A 23,753-nucleotide genomic window follows, 5' to 3' on the forward strand; every position below is an offset into this window, starting at 1 on the left:
GGTCCTTTTCATATATATTATGACTTCTAGTTTTGTGCTTTTATAAGATTCTTCAGTGTGTATACAGTGGGTCTCTGTGTCTGTTTCTTGTGCCTTTTGGAGGGCTCTGATTCTTCTAGGGAGACAGGGTTGTCCTATTCAGATGTGTTAGTTTTTTTTAATCATATATCATATCCTATCACATTGTTGTGGTCTAGGAGACACTCTACAAACCACACACATACCAATCTCAGTCAGACAGGGATGGTTTATTGAACACACACCCTAATACTGATCAGGTCAGGACCACAAGAAGGAATAATGTAATTGTGGTGCCAGTCTGCTCTCAGGACAGCTTTTTATAGGAAAAACCATGTTCAAAAGTTAAAGGCAAAGAGGGGAGCAGTACTATGCTTTGGCTTACTAGACAGAGTATTATCCACTAACCTTCAAGTTGATTGGTCCTCAGTGAGGTTAGATAAGGGATAGACAAGTGATAAACAATGGAATTTCAGAACATTGAGATAACAGAGCATGAGTATTAGAATTGTAACTTTTAGGCTTATTAGTAGCATTCTTTAATGTCTGCCACAAAAAACACAATGAGCTCACATGCAGGTGCAGGAGGTTCTACCTGGTCTCAGCTCTGACTCAGATTATAACAGTTCATATTAACCTTTAACTTGATGGGTTCTATGTAAAGCTTTGTGGAATTCCTTAAGATTAACAAGCCTCAGAAAACAGAACAGGACAGGACAGGACAGGACAGGATATGTGATCAGCATGACCTTGTTCTGAATCAAGTTATTTTTCTGAGTCAATGAAAGGTAAGCATGTTACAACAACAATATGAAATGGCAAGCTTGGAACAACAAAATGGCTATAGCTACTGGGGGTTGGGTGAAGTCAGAGCACAACAACATATCATATATTATTACCCATTAGAAATCTTTGTTTTCTAATGAGACAGAAATGGGTAGATCTAGATAGAAGGGGAGAGGAGGAGGAGAACAGGGAGGAAAAACTGTAATCAGGGTATATGATGGTAAGGAAAAATAGCTATTTCCAATAAAAAAATACTAAATTAACTTATAGGTTTTACTCTAAAATATAAATAAGTAAATTATGGCACCACCATGCCTGTCCACAAAACACATCTTTAAAAAGCAGCGTAAATCTGGGGAACACAGCAAAATCTTGCCCAAAAAAAAGGAAACCTTAGAACTCATAGGCACAGAAGAAAATTTCCTGAACAGAACACCAATGGCTCGAGCTCTAAGGTCAAAGATTGACAAATGGGACTTAATGAGATTGCAAAGTTTCTGTAAGGCTAAAGACACTGTCAAGAAAACAAAACAGCAGCCAACAGAGTAGGAAAAGATGTTTACCAACCCCACATCAGATAGAGGCCTAATATCCAAGGTATACAAAGAACTCAAGAAGCTAGACACCAGAGAATCAAATAACCCTATTAAAAAATGGGGTACAGACTTAAACAAAAAGTTCTCCATCGGGGAATATTGAATGCCTGAGAAACATCTAAGGAAGTGTTCAACATCCTTAGCCATCAGGGAAATGCAAATCAAAACAACCCTGAGATTCCACCTCACACCAGTCAGATTGGCCAAGATCCAAAACTCAGATGACAACAGATGCTGGCGAGGCTGCAGAGAAAGAGGAACACTTCTCCACTGTTGGTGGGGTTGTAAACTGATACAACCACTCTGGAAATCAGTCTGGTGGTTCCTCAGAAAAATTGACATAGTACTACCTGAAGACCCAGTTATTCCACTTCTAGGCATTTACCCCAGAGATGCTCCAACATACAACAACTCCACACCAACTCCACAAGTTGTCTTGTTTTCCACATGTGAGCCTTGACATAAGTACCTACATACACACAGACATACACATATATTTAATTTCTTGGGACAAAATTGAAAACACAATATACAAAACCATGAGATGAAGCAAGTAATTTTAAGCAGGAAATTTATAGTTAGATGTCTACATAAAGATAAAAACTAAAATAGCTAGAAAAAGAAAACAAACTGAACCCAGCATCAGTAGAAGAGAGAAAATAAAGATAAAAGCAAAAATAAGATAGAAACTAGAATACAGAAAAAAGTGAAATAAAAATAACATTTGTATTACTAAAAAAAAAAAAACAGACCAAGAAAAAAGGCAGACACTTCATATGATTTTCATATGATAAAAAATATATTAAATATGAAACATCATAATTGACATCACAGAAATACTAAAGTTCCATAAGAAACTATGAGGAAACTTACAGATAAACACTTTTTATAACTCAGAAGAAATAAAAAAAAATATTCCTAAAAACTATAACCATCCAAATCTGAATCATAAAGAAATACAGCCTTCTGGATAAGACCAGAAGGTGGTTTCAAATGACCCAGTGAAGGAAAAGAGTCAGTTAAATAAGGAGAAAAAAATAGACTTTTTCACAATAAGAATTTCAAATAATTTACTCAGAAAGGATACCTGAAATATGCAGAAAAGGCAATGAATGACACACTGATCTGACACCCTCTTCTGACCTCTGCAGGCATCAGGCACCCAAGTGCTGTGCATATTTATATATACATACAGGTAAAACAGCAGCAAAAATAAAATAATCTAAAAAAAATTTCCTGGTCAATAACCTTAAATAGAATATTACAAGTAAGCAGGTAAATTCAAGACAACACAAAGGAAACAGCAGGGGAAAGTCAGCAAAATGACTGAGAAATCAACAATAACCATGAAAAGTCAGCAACATGGAAGAAAGCTTCAGAAAACAAATTGAGATTTAAAAACAAAAACAAAAACTAGAAATATTATCATTTGTCATAATACATCCCTCTAATTCTTCTTATGAATTTTTATTGCACAATCTGTTTCATTTTCTACTTATCAATTTTCTGTCCTTTTTCTCTCATAACCAATGTTCACTTTGTTCTTCCAATTTTACTGTAAATGCCATTTTAACTTTCATTGGTTCAATCTAAACCAAAAAACAACAGTTTCATTTTTATTCTCCTAAATTCAATTTATCTAACTTTGTTTTTGAACGTCATCATTCTTGAACAATCTAAATACTTGGAACATCTTAATAAAATTAGAACAGAAAATGTCCCAAATCTAGAGAAAACAATAGCTACCCAATACAAGAGGAAAACAGACATAATTAGAGAACTTCTCCACAACATATTATAGTCAAAATGACAAAAACTGAAAGCAAACAATATTAGAATATATAAAATAAAACATCAACTCACTTACAAAGGCAAATATATAAAAATATCAGACGATTCATAGGCAACCTAAAGTCACAAAAATAGCATTGTATATATCAAGCCTTAAAAGCCCTAAAAAACTGTCATCCAAGATTACTATAACCAACAAAATTATCACTTAAAATGATGGAGAAATAAAGTACTCTCACAACCAGCAATAAAGAAACTAGAGAAATTAACTAACAAGTCAGCACTGAAAGATTCTTAAAGGAAAAACTATGCACAGAAAAGGAAAACCAGTCTCAACCACAAGCATGGGGAAAAAAATAAACAATGAGAGATGAAGAAAGAGGAAGGAATCTATTACATCCAACAGAGTAAACCACTAAACTCTTAGTACTACTAAGGGGAAAAAGAAAACAACAACAACAACAAGCCAACAAAATTATAAAAATTGGGGACTGGAGAGATGGCTCAGCAGTTAAGAGCACTTACTGCTTTTGAAGAGGTCCTGTGTTCAATTCCCAGCAACCAAATGGTGGCTCACAACCATCTATAATGGAATCCAATGCCCTCTTATGGTGTGTCTGAGTTAGCAACAGTGTACTCACATAAAATAAATAAAATCTTTTTTTTTTTAATTATAAAAGTTAGTAAGTATCTTTCAATAATAACTCTAAATATAAATGGCCTCAAGTTACCAATGCAGATTGGATGACTACATTAAAAACAAGATCCAACTATCTAATATCAAGAAATATGCTTTATTGGTGTGGTAGTTAGAATGAGAATGCTCCTCATAGGCTCATCTGTTTGAATGTTGGTTCCCCAGTTTGTGGAACTGTTTGGGAAAGATTAGATATATAGCCTTGTAGAAGGTGTGTCCCTGGGGTGGAAAAGCCCATGATAACCCAGTGAGAGAGAGAGAGAGAGAGAGAGAGAGAAAGAGAGAGAGAGAGAGGGAATGAGGGAGGGGAAGGAGGGAGGAGGGAGGAAGGAGGAAAAATAATTACATAGTCTTTTCCTACAAATGCTTAGCTATGTTTGAGTTTGTTGAGTTCTGTTTGGGTTAAAATCTCAAATATAAGAGTATTCGTTAGTACAAGATGAGGAACATGAATGTTGACAATGCACAGAAGAGACTTTGAATGCTGGATGCACTATGATTAGACAAGAAATAAAACCTCTGGGTCTCTGTGTCCATATATGAAAAACCAGAGTCTCTCTGCCTGCAGATCAGAGTGTAAAAAAAAAAAAGAAAAGAAAAGAAAAAACCATTATGTTTACTCCTTACACACCAAGAAAACTTTGACTAATTTCAGGTTACATCCTGTTTTACATGTATTTTATGCTCATTGTAACTAGTAAGATCTTAATGCACATTATCAAACCTTATTTAAAAAAGCCAAGCAATGACAAAAATGTATTCGCATACTTTTATGCAAAAATGCTTAAAATTTGTACATTTATCTTTGTTTTTTTTTTAATAAAGTTCTTCAATTAAAAAGAAACTTCCAGCTAGTGCTCCACTGCAATGCCCGTCTGTTTCCTGCCATGATGATCATGAACTAACCCTCTAAAATTGTAAGCAAGGCACCAATTAAATGCTTTCTTTTATAAGAGTTGTCTTAGTGATGGTGTCTCTTAACAGCAATAAAAAAGTAACTAAGACAACTGGTAAAGACACTCACTATGTACAAAATACACATATCAGAAGCCCATGGTATCTTTTTTAAAATAGATTTCATTCTAGCCCATAAAGCTGGTATTTAATTCACAGAGATTTGCCCCCTCTACCTTGGGATGCTGAGTTAATCTTACTAGGCATACACTACCATGCCTGTCTTAAATGTATCTTTGTGTGTGTGTGTGTGTGTGTGTGTGTGTGTGTGTGTGTGTGTGTGTGTTGTATGTGTATATGAGTGTTTCACCTGCTATGTATGTGAACCACATGTATGCAGTGCTCAGAGACCCCTAGAAATGGAGTTATAGAAGGTTGTGAACCACCATGTGGGTGCTGAGAACCAAACTCAGGTCCTCTTCAAGAGCAACAAAACTGTTTTTAACCACTGAATCATCTCTGCATTCCTTTAAAGCATGTCTTAACAAATAGAAAAGGATCAAAATAACGCGTTTATTCTGATAACTGAAGAAAACAAGAAACCAATAATAAGAAAAATTATACAAAATAAACTAATATTTGAAGATTGAATGATGTACTCTTGAATGGTCAGTAGGTCACTGAAGAAAGCAGAAAGAATATAAAATTTCCATAACTGGAGACTAGAGAGATGGTTCAGTGGTTAAGAGCACATACTACTCTTATAGTTGGACCCAAGTTTGGCTTCCATTACCCATTTCAAGCAGGTCACATTCACCTTTAGCTCCAGTGGAATCCAATGCCTCCAGCATTTGTGAACATTGTGTACATATACATGCATACACATATGTACACACATATACACACACTTTAAAAATAAAACAAACTTTTTTATAATTCTTAGATTAAATTAGACAGGTCAGCAGGGAAAGGTGCTTGCTATCAAGCCTGACAGTCTGAGTTTGATCCCTGGAATGTTCATGGTAGAAAGGAAGAACCAACTTCCTTAAACTCTCTTCCACATATGCACATAAGCACAAACATACACATACATACAAATGAGGTGGGTTTGACCTAATGCTGTGAGAGCCCACAAGTCCACACATAAAATGCTCTTCACCCAGTTGGTTCTTATTAATAAATAAAGATGCCAGCAGCCAATGGCTGGGCAGAGCAGACAGAGGCAGGACTTAGAATTCCTAGGCTTGGGACTCAAGGAGAAGGAGATCTGTCATGCCAGGAGTAGGAGGAGGAAAAAGAAACACCATAGCCAGAGAAGGTGCAGGACAGGGAGGCACAGCTGCCATGTTGGAGCCATGAGAACACTGCCTTAGAGGGCTGCCCAATTGGGTCCAGGGCAGTCAAGATAGAATACAGAATGTAGTAAGTGATAACTTGATATTACTGAAGGGAGGTATATTAGCTACATGGATGTTAGGAAGTATCCTAGCCATTGAGCTGTTTTAGGCATATCAAACTATAAAGGAAAACAAAAAGCATCTATACAAATATAAGATATGAATGTGGATTTCAACAAAGAGACAGATACATTAGAAAAGTCTTACTGATGTATTTTAAAAGCAATACAACAAAAATTCAGTGAAAGCCTTCTAAGAGAATAAATCAAGAAGAAAACAGTATTAAATATCATGGCTTGAGAAAAGAAATAAAAAGAATTACAGCATTCAAATATCAATAAATATAAAAGTAATAACAAAGTATGAACCAAACATGTGAGATCTACAAGACACTTTTAAAAAGTCAAATCTATGACTCATATGACATTGAGGAAGAATGCATGGAAGCATACTGAATAAAATCATTTGCAGGAAACTTCAAACTTAGGAAGAAAAACATATATCCAGACCTAGGAGGCATTCAGAACACTAAACAAGACTGGACAATAATCTCCCATGCTACATTGCTACTAAAACACTCGGGTTTTTTTGTTTTGTTTTGTTTTGTTTTATTTTGTTTTTGACAGAATACCTGACACAACCAGCTGCAGGCAACTGTGTCAACTTGACAGAGTGTAGAATTGCCTGGTCAGACGGTCTGAGAGACTACTTGCATTGCACCATCTGTGGGGGTGTCTGGTGGGTCGTCATAATTAGTTTGATGTGGGAAGATCCAGCACACTATCGCTGGCACCCTTCCCTAGGTAGAGAATCCTGAACTGTTTCAGAGTGGAGAAACTGAATTAAGCATAAGCAAGCAGGCAGCATGCATTGCAGTCGTTTCTCTTGTTCTTGACAGATGTGATGTGAATTTCTGCCACTTTGACGTCTCCAAAATAATGGACTGTATGCTAAAATAAACCCTTTCTCTGTTAAGTTGCTTTCTCTCAGAGAATTTTATTATACCAACAGAAATAAAACTAGAATACGGATGTTCACAGCCTTCGCCACGCCGCCATCGCTCTCTAACACCAGCGCCGCCCTCTCCCTTGCTGAGCTCCAGTTGAAAGAGAAGGGGGGTAAGTAAGGAGGTGCCCATACCATGGCTCGTACAAAGCAGACTGCCCGCAAATCCACCGGTGGTAAAGCACCCAGGAAACAACTGGCTACAAAGCCACTCGCAAGAGTGCGCCCTCTACTGGAGGGGTGAAGAAACCTCATCGTTATAGGCCTGGCACTGTGGCACTCCGTGAAATCAGATGCTATCAGAAGTCCATTGAACTTCTGATTCACAAGCTCTCCTTTCAGCGTCTGGTGCGAGAAATTGCTCAGGACTTCAAAACAGATCTGCGCTTCCAAAGCGCAGCTATTGATGCTTTGCAGGAGGCAAGCGAGGCCTCTCTGATTGGCGTTTTTGAAGATACCTGTGATCTATCCATGCCAAACGTGTAAAAATTATGCCAAAAGATATCCAGCTAGCACGCCACATACGCAGGGAACGTGCTTAAGAGTCCACTATGAGGGGAAACATTTCATTCTCAAAAATTGTTTTTCCTCTTCCTGTTATCAGTAGTTCTGAATGTTAATTTTTTCCATGGGGTCAAAGGTACCTAAGTATATGATTGCGAGTGGAAACATAGGGGACAGAATCAGGTATTGGCAGTTTCTCCACGTTCATTTGTGTGTGAATTTTTAATATAAATGCAAAATGTAAAGCATTAATGCAAGCAAAATGTTTCAGTGAACACATTTCAACAGTTCAACTTTATAGCAATTATAAATAAACCTGTTAAATTTTCTGGACAACGCCAGCATTTGTATTTTTTTTAAATAAGTAAATTTCTTATTGACAGCAACTAAATGGTGTTTGTAGCGTTTTAATCATCCAGTAGATTCCATCCATCCACTATACTTTTCTAACTGAGTTGTCCTACATGTAAGTACATGTTTTTAATGTTGTCTGTCTTCTGTGCTGTTCCTGTAAGTTTGCTATTAAAATACATTAAACTACAAAAAAAACTAGAATATGAACTTAAGGAAGAGCCTCTCTGGTTTACAATTTGAGAGTACAGCCTACTGCTTCAGGGAAATCATGATCATTGGGCAACTGGCACAACAAAAATCTCTTTGTTGTGCTTTTAAAGGTGGAAAAGCCACTCATCCAAAATAGAATTTCCTAAAGCTGCTGAAACAAAAGGTAGTGAGGAAAGTCAAATTATATTACAATTACTTAATTTATGATTTCCTAATAACTATTATAATAATTGTAAATCAAGGTGAGATGAACTGCTACTGGAATCCTCAGGCTCCCATCCAAAATCAGTCATTTGAATGCAGCCATAAGCAGTAAATCCCTAACAGGCTCACAAAAGGGGGGGGGGGGGTCAAGCACAAATATAATTCACAATGTCACACACCTAAAAACCATACTAGACTCACAGACTGCCTCCAAAACAGCCTCAATAATAAATAAATAAATAAATAAATAAATAAATAAATAAATAAATAACATGAGGAAAGTTCCTGTCCAAAAGCTTCTAAATCTTCTTTGGCGAAGAAATGCAATTAAGCATATTATAAATGAGTGAGGAAAATCAGAAGCATCACTTATTTACATCAGGCAGAGCTGTGAAAGGTCACTAAAGAGATGACATCTGAGCTTTTTCAGCTGGCATTCCCCAAGCAGAAAATGGCAGTTACAGAATCTTGGGTCATATTACATAACCTGAACAACCCAAAAGTTAGAAAATTAAGGTCTTTCTGAATAGGGGTATACCAAGAACACAGGTATAATCAACAAATATCAGTGATATATTAGCTTCTAGTCACAGGCAGGGCAGAAGACACCCAGAAGCCCTCATCCCATAACAGTCTATACACTATGGAGATGGAACTGAACACAAGAATAGTAAGGAACAGCCTGATGTGAGTACCCTGCACTGCCACCTGATGTCAAGGTGATGTCCTGGCCTATCTGTGTTGATGTCCATAGCCCATGTTACCAGCAAAGGCCAGTACAGTACAGAGGGCAAGAGCACCTGAGGCAAGTGGGAGAGCTAGCCTTACCTCTTGCCAACTGAGGTACTAGAGTGAGGTGGCCATTTCCCTCAACAGGGCATTATGGGAAAGCTAACTGATGGCACAGGCACAGGGGAGCCTGAGGGCTGAACAACTGAGCTATTCCACCTCTTACCCCACCTCAAAGACTTTGAGTTTTGTCTACCCTAACACCTACCCCATCTATGAACTGCTGGAGCTCGTGAAGGGGCTAATCCTGCAGAACCAATGCTGTAGGATCTCCTGTCACAAAGCAACAGTAGGACATGATGGTGAGGATCCAGTATTGATAGTGTAGCAGAAGCCAGAGGGCTTGAACCAAACCATTGACTCACTGCAATCAACATTTGCAAGTAAAGCTGTTTGGGCAAACTATGTGATACCAAAGTTTCCATGGCAAGATTTTGTTTTTGTTTTCTTTTAGGAGGGAAAATATGGAGAAATAGAGAGATGAGTGGGATTGGGGTATATGATGTGAAAGTCATTGAGCTCTACCTTTCAAGAACACTGAGGTAACTTGACACAATCCCTACTTTTAAGAGTTTATAAAATAGCCAGGTAGGTGGCACATGCCTTTAATCCCAGCACTCAGCAGAGGCAAGCAGATCATTGAGTTCACAGCCAGCCTAACCTATATGGTGAGTTCCAAGCCAGCCAAGGCTACAGAGAAACCCTATCTCAAAAACCAAACATATAAACAAAAATAAATAAATGAATATATATAATAAAATAAAGGTTATAGAAAATTTTTTAAGATTTAATTTTGCTCTTGGCCTCTCTTGCTTTCTGGCTCTCTTGTTCTCCCAACCCTACCCCTCCTCTTCCCCTTCCCTTCCCCGCTCTCCCTCCACGTGCTCATGGCCGGCCTCTACTCCTCTATTCTCCCCCCCTCTCTTTCTCTCTCTCTCTCTGCCTCTACCACCCTCTTAACTCTCCCATGACCTGAATAAACTCTATTCTGTATTTTTTAAAAAAAGATTTAATTTTTATTTTATTTGTATAGGTATTGTGCCTGCCTGCGTGTCAGTATGCTGCATATATTCATTGCCTGAGGAAATCGGTGTCCCTGGAACTGAAGTTATAGATTGTTGTTAGTCACCATGTGAATGCTGGAAATTAAACCTGGGTTCTCTAGAAGAGCAACCAGTACTCTTAGCCACTAAACTATCTTTCAAACCTACAAGGAGTTACAAAAACCAACAAGTTACCATCAATGTGTTTTAAATGTTTTATTACATTCTTATTTGTTCTGTGCACAAGTGTGTCTGAGCACAGATGTGTCCAAAAGTCAGAGGACAACTTGTAGGGGTTGATTCTATCTTTCAACCATGTGGGTCCCCCTAGTGATCAAACTACAGAACCTTGAGCTGTATTTTCTCTATGATCTGTTAAAAGTCAATATTTGCATTAGTGGGGCTGAAGATAGCTTAATAGTTAAGAGCACTAGCTGTTCTCACAGGTCAGTTCACATTCATCTCAAATTCCAGTCCCAAGGGATCTGATAACCTCTTGTGACCTCCCTAGGCACCAGGTATGCACATAGTACACAGAAATAAGCAGTTGAGAAGGCATCCGTATCAGGCTCCTGCCAGTAAGCACTTCTTGGCATCAGCAATAGTGTTTGGGTTTGGTGGCTGCATATGGGATGGATCCCCAGGTGAGGCAGTCTCTGGATGATCTTTTCTTCAGTTCCTGCTCCTCTATTTGTCCCTGTATTTTCTTCCTTCTAAGGACTGAGGCATCCACATTCTGGCCTTCCTTCTTTTTTGAGTTTTATAAGGTCTGTGAATTGTTTCTTGGGTATTCCAAGCCTTCTGGGCTAGTATCTGCTTATCATTGAGCGTGTGTTCTTTTTTAACTGGATTACCTCACTCAGGATGATAGCTTATAATTCTATCCATTTGTCTAAGAATTTCATGAAGTCGTTGATTTTAATAGCTGAGTAGTACTTTAATTATCAGAACCATACTGATACAGATAAGGATGCTTGCAGCTAACCTTCAGACTGAGCGTGGAAGAAGCTAGAGAAATGACAGAAGGAGCTGAAAGGGTTTGCAACCCCATGGGAAGAACATTATCAATCAACCAAACCCTCCAGAGCACCCAGGGACTAAAACACCAACCATTGAGCACACATTGAGAGACCCATGGCTCCAACTGCGTATGTAGCAGAGAATAGCACTGTCTGTCATCAATGGGAGGAGAGGCCTTTGATCCAGTAAAGTCTTGTTTTCCCAGTGTTGGGGAATGCCAAGGCACTGAGATGGGAGTGGGTGGTTGGGAGTGGAACCATCTTCATGGAAGCAAGAAGGAGGTAGGGGGATAGGATTGCAGTGAAAGGAATAACATTTGAAACATAAATACAGAGAATATCCAATAAAATTATTTTTAAAAAGAAATATACAGTTGAAATGCCCAAACACATATTTTTTAAATTTTAAACTGAACTAGTGAAAGGTATAATCCAACCAATTTATATAGAAGCAAACAACAAAAATGTGTAAGAATGTACATGAAGCCATCAACCTTAGTCAGCAATAACAATATTCTAACCAGGCAGTGGTGGTGCACACCTTTAATCCTAGCACTGGAAGACAGAGTCAGGCGGATCTCTGTGGGCTTAAGACCAGCCTGGTCTGCAGAGCAAGTTCCAGGATAGCCAAAGAAAAAGAGAAAAGCATGTCTCAGGGAGGGGAGGGGAGAAGGTACTCCTGTTATTGTTACAGCTGGATAACATGGGCTCCACTTGAGTAGTGAAGGTCAAATACACATCTGGTGTAGATGCAGCACTACATCTATGCTAATCATGCTTTTATTTTACCTCAAATGTTGGCTCTCATTAACAAGAGCACACGAGTGAGTACTGAAAGAAGAGGGGGAACTGTGTGGAAGTAGGAGGTTGAGATTTTGTAGCACTGTAGACAAACAGGAAAATTGGAAGTTTCTAAAAGATATTTCCCAACAAAGCCATTTCCCAACAAAGTCATTTCCCAACAAAGTCATTATCTTTACTAAAATAGCCTAATGTGTAATACAGCAAGTACCTGGACCACAGCTAAAATAAATGACGTATTTATGTGTGTTTTAAAATTAAAAATGTCTTCAGAGACTATGGGCAAAAACTTTACAAAATATTGCTTCTTTGTACATAATTTGTCTGGAGGGAGGTATGCAAGAGACTTGAGAGCACAAGCCTGGGAACATGAGTTTAGATCCTTAGCACCCACATAAAAACCAGACACGGTGGCACACATCTATAACACCAGTGTTAGGGTCGGGGAGACAGAGATCTCTGGATATTCTCTGGCCAGTTAGCCAATCTAATTAAATCCTTGAGTTCCAAGCTCAACAAGAGAGGCTACCTCAAAAATAAAACAGAGAGTGATCAAAATAAGACTGCTAAGTGTTAACCTCCACTTACACATATGCACACATATCACATATACCATACACAAACACAAACTTTAAATTGATATTCCATGCAGATTAGTTCCTGTTTGCTTTAGAGAATAAGAGGTCAAGACAACTCTTTTTGGCTTAAAAAAGCTACTCAATAAATGTTTACTAAATTCAATTTCTTTCCTCTATCCTAAGTGTCTTTCTGAAAAGAACAATAGGTTAGACATGGTAGCACACAACTTTAATTCCTTTTTATTTTTTATTTTATTTTATTATTTCTTTATTTTTTATTTTTATTTTTATTATATCCTTATTATTTATTTATTAATAACTTTAATAAAAGGCAAATATCTTTGGGTTTGAGGTCAGCCTTGTCTACATACTGAGCTCTAGGCTAGCTAAGAAGTAAGAACCTGTCCTCATTGTCATGGTCATCATTATCATCATCATCATCATCATCATAATAGCACCTAATATAGTCTTCAAGGCAATATTTAAAACTTGCTTTCTGAACTCATGCCCTGTACTCATTATAAAAATAAATTATATTCATAAATGCAACAGTAATATTATGTAGCTTTATATACTATCCAAGGTGGAAAAAAATTCGTTAAATATATTTACCTAGTTTAAAATGAAGACTCTAGAGCAGTGGTTCTTAGCCTATGGGTCATGACCCCTCTAGGGGTGGCACAACCCTTTCACAGTGCTCTCCTAAGACCATCAGAAAACACAGGTATTTACAATATGATTCATAACAGTAGCAAAATTAGAATTACAAAGTAACAACAAAAATAATTTTATAGCTGGGATCATGAAGAACTATATTAAAGGGGTCACAGCATTATTGAGAACCACTGCTCTAGACTATGTCTCAACTTTCAAGTTAAACATACATTACTGACAAACTCCATTCAACGGCAAGGGGTGTAATAAAAGAATCTGTAGAGATGACAAGGTAACTTAGCAGATAAAACAGAACTTGTTGCCCAAGTTTGGTCCCTGGAATCCATGGTGGAAAGAAAACCAACTTGCAAAAGTTGTTTCCTATCACCACAGGACCTTACCTGTTAACACTCAAGACACACATATAATACACAGACACAGACACATACACATACATACACACACACACACACACACACACACACACACACACTAGTGGTAATAATAATAATAATAATAATAATAATAATAATAATAATTTTTGTAAAAGAATCTGTAGTTTAGAATTCTGAAATCTTGGATTCAAATTCCAATTCAGCACTTATTAGCCAAATACCTTAGATCTGTCACTTGTACTCCTGTCTTAAGGCTCGGGTAAAATTTTAAATATTAATTAAATCTCTGCTGATATTAAACATACAATTATAAAGTGTAGATTATACCCTTGTTTTAAGAACAAAATAAAAGTTCTGGGTTTGCCTCAAAAAGAAGCTTAGTTCTCTTTCAGAGGCTTCAAAAATTGGGCTTCTTTCCTGGGACTGATGGGCCATAAAATAACTAATGAAGCCACTGTCTTCAGGTTATTCTAGTGACCAGTGAATACTCAGATACTGTGGACAGTGGATCTTTCCCACGTGGTTCTTTCGCCACCTCAGACTCCTCTGTACTATAGATCTTTTTTCCCCTTTCCTTTCTTCTTTCATCCTTTTTTTCTGTCTTTCCTTCTTCTGATGCCTCCTCAAAACCCTAATCCTTGGATCTCCTAAATTCAAAGAGATATGAAGCACACCAGGCTCTACCACAGATCTTTAGAAGTTAAATCTCTGTTAAATTCAGTGAGACGGCTCAGTGGGCACCTGTCACTAAGTGTGATGGCATGAGTTCAATCCCCAGAACACACATGGTATAGAGAAAAAAAAAGACTCCTCATATGCATGTCATAGCACAGGTACACCCATTTCCACACAAACAAATAAATGAATGTTTAATTTTTAAAAGCTGAACTCAAAACATTTTCTTATAAAAACAGTGGTAATAGTTAACTTTCAAGCTACTTCTTAAAGCAATCAAACAATAAAACTAATAGAAAAAACATTTTAATTGACATTTGATCATTTTTAAATACAAAATTGGAGATATCTTACATATTGAATTAGATTTTTAAGACAATACCTAGAAGTGTGGCCCCTAAGTTTACAGAGGGGAGGAAGTCCGAAGTTTTAACCAATCTAAACAAAACCTTTTAGACCATAACAGGAAGAGACAGTTGAGGAAAAGTGTAAGAGAAACATCCAGTAGTTGCTTTAAAAGGAAGGAAGGAAGGAAGGAAGGAAGGAAGGAAGGAAGGAAGGAAGGAAGGAAGGAAGGAAGGAAGGAAGGAAGGAAGGAAGATCATCAAAATTATACCAGACCACAGCTACAAAGAAATTGTCTTCAGAATACAACAGGCATTTAAGATCCACCCTGTACTTTCAATGTTATGTTCCTCTGCAGAAAATAACAATTTTTCTAAAGCTAATCTCCTTCCATCTTCTGTTTTCATAAATCACACACCAAATCCTAGTACTTAAAGATTCACATACACCTATCCTGATTGGCTTGAATTACCAGTCTCAGAACTAACACGCCTACTGTTATATAGTGTTAACACTCTCTAAGTACTAATGGGGAGATTAACATTTACAAACTACTTAGTGTGTACATGTTTGGTTTTCACAACCCTGTAAGATATGTTAACTCGAGCTCTCATTTACACATTAAGAAAATTGTTTACATAATTTTCCCAAAGCACCAGTAAAAAGCCAGCACTCTGAACCCCACTATCAGCATTAATTACTTGAGAGTTTCCCCCCTCCAGGGAAAAATGTATCAAGTACCACTGGACAGCTGACCACTCCCGTGGATTGCTTGTTATTCTAATTATGTAGCAAGTTATGCAGAAGAAAAACCATCAACTCCTCATTTCACAATAGCAACTTAGTATTCAAGGAATGCTTTAAATAGAAAAGGTAAAAGAGTCCCTAGGGGTGAATCCCAGCATTCCTAATTTCCTAATTCCTTTTCAAAAGACTTGGGGATTTTTTTGCCAGGTCCATTGTAGCATAGCTAATTACAAACTTTCGGATGTTACTTTTCAGAAGACGATAGAGGGCCTCTGCTATAAATACCCTGCCTGATGGTATCATAAAATGATTGCATTTACAAAATCACTGCAGTTTACAAAGTTAATTTATAAGAAATTATGAACAAAATACTGATAGAATTGTTGCAATAATTGAAATAATAATTTGCCTTTAAGCAACATTTTTTATAAATTTCCTAAAATTTTCCATTACAAGCTAAGAAAGAACGAAAATCCCTGCACACTCCACATTTTATATTTGCAACTAAATCCAATAGGTTATTTACAATAACGTAAAGTGACTGACAACGAAATACTAACATTGTAAAACAGTCCCTAAAAAACTGAATATTCTTTTTTTAAAGAAATGGAATATTAAAAGAAATCGTCAACCTTTGGAGTTTCACCTAACAGTATAAGAAGAAACTAAAGAGTAACGGTCTCATTTGAAAAGATTTTTTTTTCAAACAAAACTATGTCAACAAAAATACACTAAACTTTAACAAATGATGTATATCCAAAACATTTCCCATGATAGTAGGGTAACTATTTCTGATACTTGAAGCACAACAAAGATCTGCATCATTTTGGACTGAGAAAATGATGTCAACGTTTTGCATCCTTTTCCGTAAGATTCCAATCGCAAAATAAACAACCATCGAGCTCATCAACTTTGGTGCAGAAATTCATTAAAATCGAGGTTTTGACTGCTGGAGAAAGCAGATTCTCAAGATGCATCTCCGTGGGTAAACTGTCCAGCGCCTCACACCACAAACCTCCCGCAACTGCCCCGGCCTTGCAGCCCCTCCCGCCCGCCGCACCTGCTGAGGCCGCACCGCCAGCGCCCCCTGCCGCCCTCCCGCACCCAGAGCCCCGGGCCCATCCCAGCGCTTATACCGCACCCGCCCCGCGCCGAGGCCGCACAGTCTGCGGGCAGGGGCGGAGGAGCCGGGGTAGCAACCGAGGCGGGGCCCAGGACTCGGGCACGTGTCCCTGAACCCCCGCCGCTGCCAGGCCCCAGCTTCACCTACCTACGCCGTATTTCTCCTCCTCTGTGGGGGTCCACATGGCCGGGCCGGGCGCAGCCCCGCGGGCGCGGCGGCTGGGTGACAGCGCGCAGGGGACGGCCGCAGGGGCGGCCGCGGGCCCGGCAGTGGCGCACCGCGAGGCAAGGCGGGGGCGGTCAGGCGGCGCGGGGCAGTAGGCGGCGCATCCCTCACAGGCCGTCCGGGATGCCACCGCCACCGCCGGATGCCACGTCCTGACAGACAGCGAGACTCCACGGGCGGCCGAAGAGCCCCTGGCGACGAGGGCGAGGGCTCACCACCTGTCCGTCGCCACTGTCCCTGCGCCGCCGTTCGGTCCCTCACAGCTCCGTCGCTGGCTCCCCGGCGCCGCCGCGGCTCGGATCGCCTCAGCGGGCTCACGGGACACCCGCGCATGCGCCGCTCCCTGGCGCGCGGGGGCTCGCAATGCCCGGGCTCGCGCCGCCCGCCCGAGCCCGCGCGCGAATCCACGAGACGCTGCTGCGGGCCAGCGGAGGGAAATCTGCGGGAGGCGATTGGATAGCCCGGCCCGGGAGGCCAGGTCCCTCCGCCCACCCAGAGCCTTTGGCTGCAGCTACCGCAGAACGGGGTCGCGGTCCTGCGTGAGGAAGGCCACAGTGCCTCCTGCCAGGCGTACGGAGATGGCCGCTCCCCCTCTGGTCACAGAGAGGAGAACCAGTTTTTAAAAAAAAAAAAATGGGGGCATCGTCATTAAACTCATTTCGTTGTCACAGTGCTGTCACAACCACATCCCCCCAAAAGGTCCTCTTCTGCCATCCCAGGAGTCCGGGAGTGGGGGTGGGGGAGCTGGCAGAATGGGATCGCTTCAGAAGAAATAAGAGCAGGGGTTCTTGGGCTCCTAGGGTGCCGCATATAGGCCAAGGCCTCAAACACCTCCTGAGTTCTTTTGTTGAGTTGGCTGCTGTAGTGTGTGTGTGTGTGTGTGTGTGTGTGTGTGTGTGTGTGTGTGTGTGTGTGTGGCCTAAACAAGCTTAGCTGCCTTCCTAGTGAAGAAGTCTTTCCTCTCCCGATTCTAGCTAGTTGTGTACTCCAAACCTATGCCGCAGCCTCTGAGGGGCAAATGTCTCCACCTCCAGCCATCCTGAAGTCTGGCTCCCTCCAAGAACTTTCTTCCTCCATCTCCTCCTTAGAATCCATTCACTCTGATGGCTACCAACATTATTACCTTATGACCCCCCTACTGTCAAATGCTGAGCAAAGACCAGGAACTTCTGGACTCTATATTTAAACCCAGCGTATATCCAATCACCTCTTGTCAGCAAGAACTATAAGTTCAAATCTTTGGTGCCATGTCTTGCTGTCATTCTTGGCCCTATTCTTCGAAGCCCATCTCAGCATCTCTATTCCAGGAAGCCTAAACTACTACTACACGGTGATGCTTTTCTCTCTTTTGTTTTAAACTGTATTTTATTTTAAAGTGTGGGGGTGGGAGGGAGAGAGAGAGAAACAGAGAGACAGAGACGGAGAGACAGAATATAAGGCCCCCTGGAAGATCAGTAGCCAATGACATTTTCTCCAGACTCCTCTTTTGTCTGAGAATTCAGGTATCCATTTGTAGCGAACAACTCTAATCTTTCTCCCCCATAGGACTGTCAGCATATAGGGCCATAGACAAGCTTTAGGCTAAAGTCATCTGACTGGCCTCTCAGCCCCCACCCAACTCAATCGTTAGTTCATGGCCATTGGTTGAAAAAGCAAGACTAGAATAAGAATATTCTGGTGCAACTGGCATGGTGACACTCACCTGTAATAATACCACTCTGAAAGGTGAGGCAAAAGAATCCTATGTTTGAGGCCAGTCTGGGCTACATACAAACATCTTTTTTTTAATTTTTTAATTTAAAAATGAGTATCTTAATAGTTGCCAGACCCCGTTGATTCCTTCTTCAAAGTATCCCGAAGGTCCTCATCCTCACCTGGATTATCGCCACCACTTCATGGTCTACGGACTCTTTCATCTACTAACAGAAAATGTCTGTTCTGTGAACAATGGAATTTCTCAATCATCAGATACACTTTCAGAGTAGAAAGGGGAATCGGGAACCAAAAGCAAAACAACAGAGATGCCCTATTTATGTAGCTAGTTCTGGGAACATGGACCTCGCTAGGTACAATGGCAGTCACGAAGGGCATACCACAGAATGGAGCCACATTCCCATGAAGCTCTCTCCAGAGAGCTCTGGCCGACCAGCACAGCCAAGCAACAACACAGGTCTTCGGAACACTCAGGAAGCTCTCATTTCATCCACTACTTCCATCCCTTGACTGGTGTATGTAAAGATGGTTACAGAGCCTAAGGTCCGGTTTTCCCAAAGTTTACTCCCAAAGACAATCCACTGTGCTTCTGCTGACCAATCTCAGCTCTGAGGTCAGAGAACACTAATTCCAAGGGGTGAGAAGGGAAGAAAGGGGGCCAAGGAGAATAAAGGGGACAATTGGTTAAGGTCTGGACTCGTTTACTTTAGCTGTTTGCACTAAATTTAGATTGTTTTATTTTTTTAAAAAAAAAATAACACAAAAGGACACAGCATATATTTCGGAGAATCAGACCTCAGCAGGACTGTGCACCTGCTCTTCTGTCCTCGTAGCAGCTGGTCCGAGCCTCCCCTTCCTCAGGCTCTTAGTCCACTTGACAACCTCCAACACAAACCCTCCCAAGCATAAGCTGATTTCCAGCTTGCATCTGAAAAATCAGAACCCTCACTGACCTCCTCCTCCTCCTCCTCTTTATCCAGTTTTCTTGTATTCCTGCCAGAACCCAGCCAGGCTCTTGCACTTGCTTTGGAAACCTCTCTCTCCCATTTCCAACCTGCCCTGCTCCACAGACTCCTATCACCCCAGGAAGACCAGCTTGTCAGTAGCTTTATGACTTCTCTTCCACCTCTCTCCATCTGACTTGGAAAGAGAATTGTGTAGCCTAGGTCTTTTAATGTCAGCATAATTTATTTGATTCTTGGCCCCTCAAGATCTGATTTTTTTAAGTTTATCACACAAAAACTGCTCTCCCAGAATTCTCCAGGGCCATCTGAATTCCAAACATTGATATCCACCATTTCTTGATCTGATGGGGCTTTGTGAACAATATCCACATCCCACAAAACCTCCTTCACTTGAAACTTGTGGGTCATTTTCACCCTCCAAGGATTGCCACAGGACCATTTTCTCCAGGAAGACTCCCCAGCTGCCCTACCTCCCTCTTCCCTGCACCATTTACTCCTCTACCTTACTCTAAAAAATGGAGTGTGTCTGTTTGGCACATTGACAGCAATGCATTTTATTCTTCACTGGCAAGGATTTCATTTAGTTTAGCCCCACACAGAGGCTAACATAGCACCTGACACCTAATGAAAATTTCATATATACTCTCCAGTGAGTTCTCCACCTATATGTCAACTGAAACCATAATAAAATTAGGCTGAAAAGAAGAACCAGGATACTTTAACAACCACAAAGCTCACATTAAACAGAAGAATTTTTTTTCCATTATAAGGAGATCAGTTTTAATTGAGAGACATCTTACCGAGCAGTTTTCTAAAAGATAAACATGGTAGAACAAAATAAGAAACAAGAAAGACTGCAAACAGTTTTGACCCATTGTGCCACCCTTCCTTTTGGCTTTACCTCATTATATGAGAAATTGCAACTGGATGACTGAGGAAGGAATCAGATTTTCAGCAGGAAATCCCTTAATACTAGTGGCTATTAAAAGTAGCTATAATAAAACAGATTTCCTAAATAATGTATAAGAAATGCAGAAAAGCATCATATTCCCTCCGTTGATCAATAATCCTTTCGTCATGAGCAAACCCTATAATGGCAAATCCATCATCACCTTTGGCAAATGAGACTGACCCTCTGTCTGCTTGGACTCCAAGCCTTCTTGTTTCCTTCTGCCTGAAGACTCAGACAGCAGCATTTAAGGAGCCAGCCAGCCTGATGACTCAGCTCATAAAACAATGTGTGGCCACAAAGATGATGTTTATCCAGGAGCATTCTGGAGGCTCTCCCTACTGAAGTCGGCAAGCTGTGGGTATGTGGCACACAATGCTCATTCTCCCAAGAGTTTCTGGTAGCAATGAGAAGCAGAACTCATTTCTCCCTCCCAGCAGTTGATCTCATATGCTGCTCTGCCTGAACAGGGTGGTATGAAAACTTCAGAGAAATGCACTTGGCACAGAGGCAAACCCAAATAGAACTCGGGTAACAGAAGTGTCACCCCGCCTTCTCTTGACTAGGAGGAACCTGTAGTCAGGGCTTTTACCTACACAAAGCCCTGGAGCAAAAGATCTAGATGGACACAATTAACCTCTGCTCTGCTGGTACCCTCAGGGTGTGAGCCTCCTCTGATTGCTAAAATACGTGCAGAGCTAGTTTTCCTAATGGAGAAAATCACCTAAGGTAGCCATTTTCCCACCAGAACTGACACCTTATAAGAAGCTTCCTCTGAGGCAGCCCGGGAACAAAGGGCCACACAGAGATTGTCACCCAAATTGGGGTCCTTTTGGGTAAGGAGACCTAAAGTGACTAAAAAAAGCATCGTGAGCATTTTGCCTTGAGTTGTTTGCAATGAATATCTATGCGGTGGGGAGGGAACGGGGAAGAGTGTGAAAGAGACGGCAGAATAAGCAGTGCAATATTTCATTATTTTTCCTAAAATGACAAACTTTAGCCATCTGTTCCTATTTAATCAACCCATTCAAAATATTATTAAAACGCAGCTTCTTTGCAGTTAGCCAGTGTCTTCAAATGAGGAAGAGCCAAGGTTCTTCTGATATCATCCCCAGAAGGGGACTTTGGGGTGGGCTGTAATTATCGAGCCCCCACCATGAGAAACACCCCAAAGACGCATCTGAATGTGCATCCGAATGTGCCTGATGATCTAGAAAGATTCTTGCCCCACCCAACACTGAGCTACTTGGACACAGTAACATGATCTGTTTCACTCTCGCAGCCTGACACAGAGGATGCCACACATAGTGGGCACTCAGTAAATATAAATATCCTTTGGATGGATACATTAGGAAAAGAAGGCTCTCATTTTGTGTCCAAAGTGTATGTCTTTGTTTTAATAAAGCTTTCATCTGCTTCTTATTTCATGGGTAAGGAAATGAGAAGAAGAAGAAGAAAAAAAAAAAGAATACAAAGTGAGATACACCCAGAAGGAAGGGCAAACAGATAGAAATTTGGCATTGGTTAGTTCTCCTTCCTCTTGGGGGAAATAACTTTGCCCTTGAATTTCTATACTAAGTCACCAAGGAGGGATTGAAATTAAAAACCTTGGAGAGTAATTAGCAACAAAACGTTCTAATGTCAAGCAGTGAATTTTATGGGACCATATTTGTAATATTAATTGAGCCTCTGTGTAGCCAAATGGTGAAATTATTGCTCTAATACAAATAGGCCCAAAAGAGAAAAACAGCCCAAAATAGCACAGATATTGCAAATCAGGACAGAGGTAATTTCTCTATACATATAAAGCAACCAATTGCAATGCATTCACCAATTCACTGAAGTGCAAAACAAAGCTGCTTTGCTTGATACAGCCCTATCTACCCAGTATCTGGATTGCTATGGAACTGGGTCTGAGAAGGGAACTTCAGTTCCTTGGCTTTTCACATTGGATATGAAAGTTTTGCAGCATTCCTTCACTGAAAATGTATTGAGAACCTATTATGGGCAAGGGTTGTGACAGAAGATGTTCATGGCCTTTTTTACCATACGGTTTGTGGTCTTTCATGAGAAAGAGAAATTAAACTAGTAATCATATAAGCTAATCTCTTATCAGAGACATAAGACTAATAATGTAGGAAAGGAGCATCCGTCAGGGGGTCTGATGAACTTTGCAAGTCAGGGAGGAACATGAATCAGCCAAATAAAGGAGAAAACATTCTAGACAGAAGGGACATCAGGGAGGTAGGTCTAATATGCAAGTTGCTTAATGCATCTAGGATGGGATCTGAAGGCAGGCAAGTAGAGAGTGGGAACAGGTATGTCTGGAATGAGAGGTGGAGCCAGGTCTTAGGGCCCACGTGGATCTTGTGACATTGTGTTTTAGCCATTGTCAGGCCCTAACAAGCCATCCTAAGATATTTGAGTAAAATAGGGCCCTAAGACCTTCCAAGAGAAACAATCTGCTAATTCCTTCCAAGAGAAACAATCTTTAGAGAGTGAAAAACAAAACAAAACAAAACAAAACAAAGTCAAAAGACTCTTCCGAGATAATAGATCTTGAATATGTTCTTAGAAAATGCAAGGTCCTGACCCAGAGAGCAACGGAAACAATATTCACCCTGTTGCCACTGAGGAAGAGAAACTTGAAGAAATAGAGACTATTCTTCAATTAACATTGAGGACGATGGATCAGGATTTATTATGCACAGTCATGAATTATAAAATAATCAGAGAAGTAATATTATCAGAGAAGTAATATTGGTCTACCAACCTGCTGTGCCAGGATCCTCTGAGAACTCATCACTGATTGGCCTCACTAAAAACCACTTCTGCACTCAGCCTTCCATCCCCGACCCCAGCCACTCTAGCCCACTTCTAACCTTGCTTCAAATTTCATGTAACTTTGCACTAAAGAATAGAGCTAAGGCTCTAGACACCAACCCAGGCTCAACATTCATCTCTGGACACTTTCAGGCTGTGTGACCCTAGGCAAGTATTTGAACCTCTCTGAACCCAGTTTCCTCTAACAAATGAAAATTATAATGCCTTCAATACCAGAGATGCCTATGAAGATAAAGTCTCATGGCATAAAATTCTCAGATCATGGAACAGGGTAAAAGTTCATTCAACATTGGAATCTTGTTCCTCTCCCCGTGTTAGACCCAGAAACACTGGGTCTCGTCGAATTTGTAGCACCTGCCTCTCTACTAAGCCAGGCTGAGAGAACTGGTTTGGACCCTCCTGCTCATCTGGGCTATCCACATCAATCAATCA

General features: G+C 40.3%; 1 protein-coding gene and 1 pseudogene across 2 annotated transcripts in view; one reads left to right on the forward strand and one right to left on the reverse strand.

Moving 5' to 3' along the window:
* DOCK3 (dedicator of cytokinesis 3) overlaps window positions 1–16,827 on the reverse strand; it is a 331,413-nt gene extending 314,586 nt beyond the window's left edge. Inside the window, exon 1 of the mRNA XM_080933917.1 lies at window positions 16,773–16,827. Coding sequence (XP_080790043.1) covers window positions 16,773–16,809 — 37 coding nt within the window. The 5' untranslated portion in view covers window positions 16,810–16,827. The remainder of the gene's footprint in view (window positions 1–16,772) is intronic.
* Window positions 7,321–7,726, forward strand: LOC308433971 (histone H3.3A-like; annotated as a pseudogene). The gene has a single exon. The product of its transcript is annotated as a histone H3.3A-like (transcript).
* Window positions 16,828–23,753: the final 6,926 nt, after the last annotated feature.

This window comes from Micromys minutus (assembly GCF_963924665.1).
Source record: "Micromys minutus genome assembly, chromosome: 21".
Taxonomy (NCBI): domain Eukaryota; kingdom Metazoa; phylum Chordata; class Mammalia; order Rodentia; family Muridae; genus Micromys; species Micromys minutus.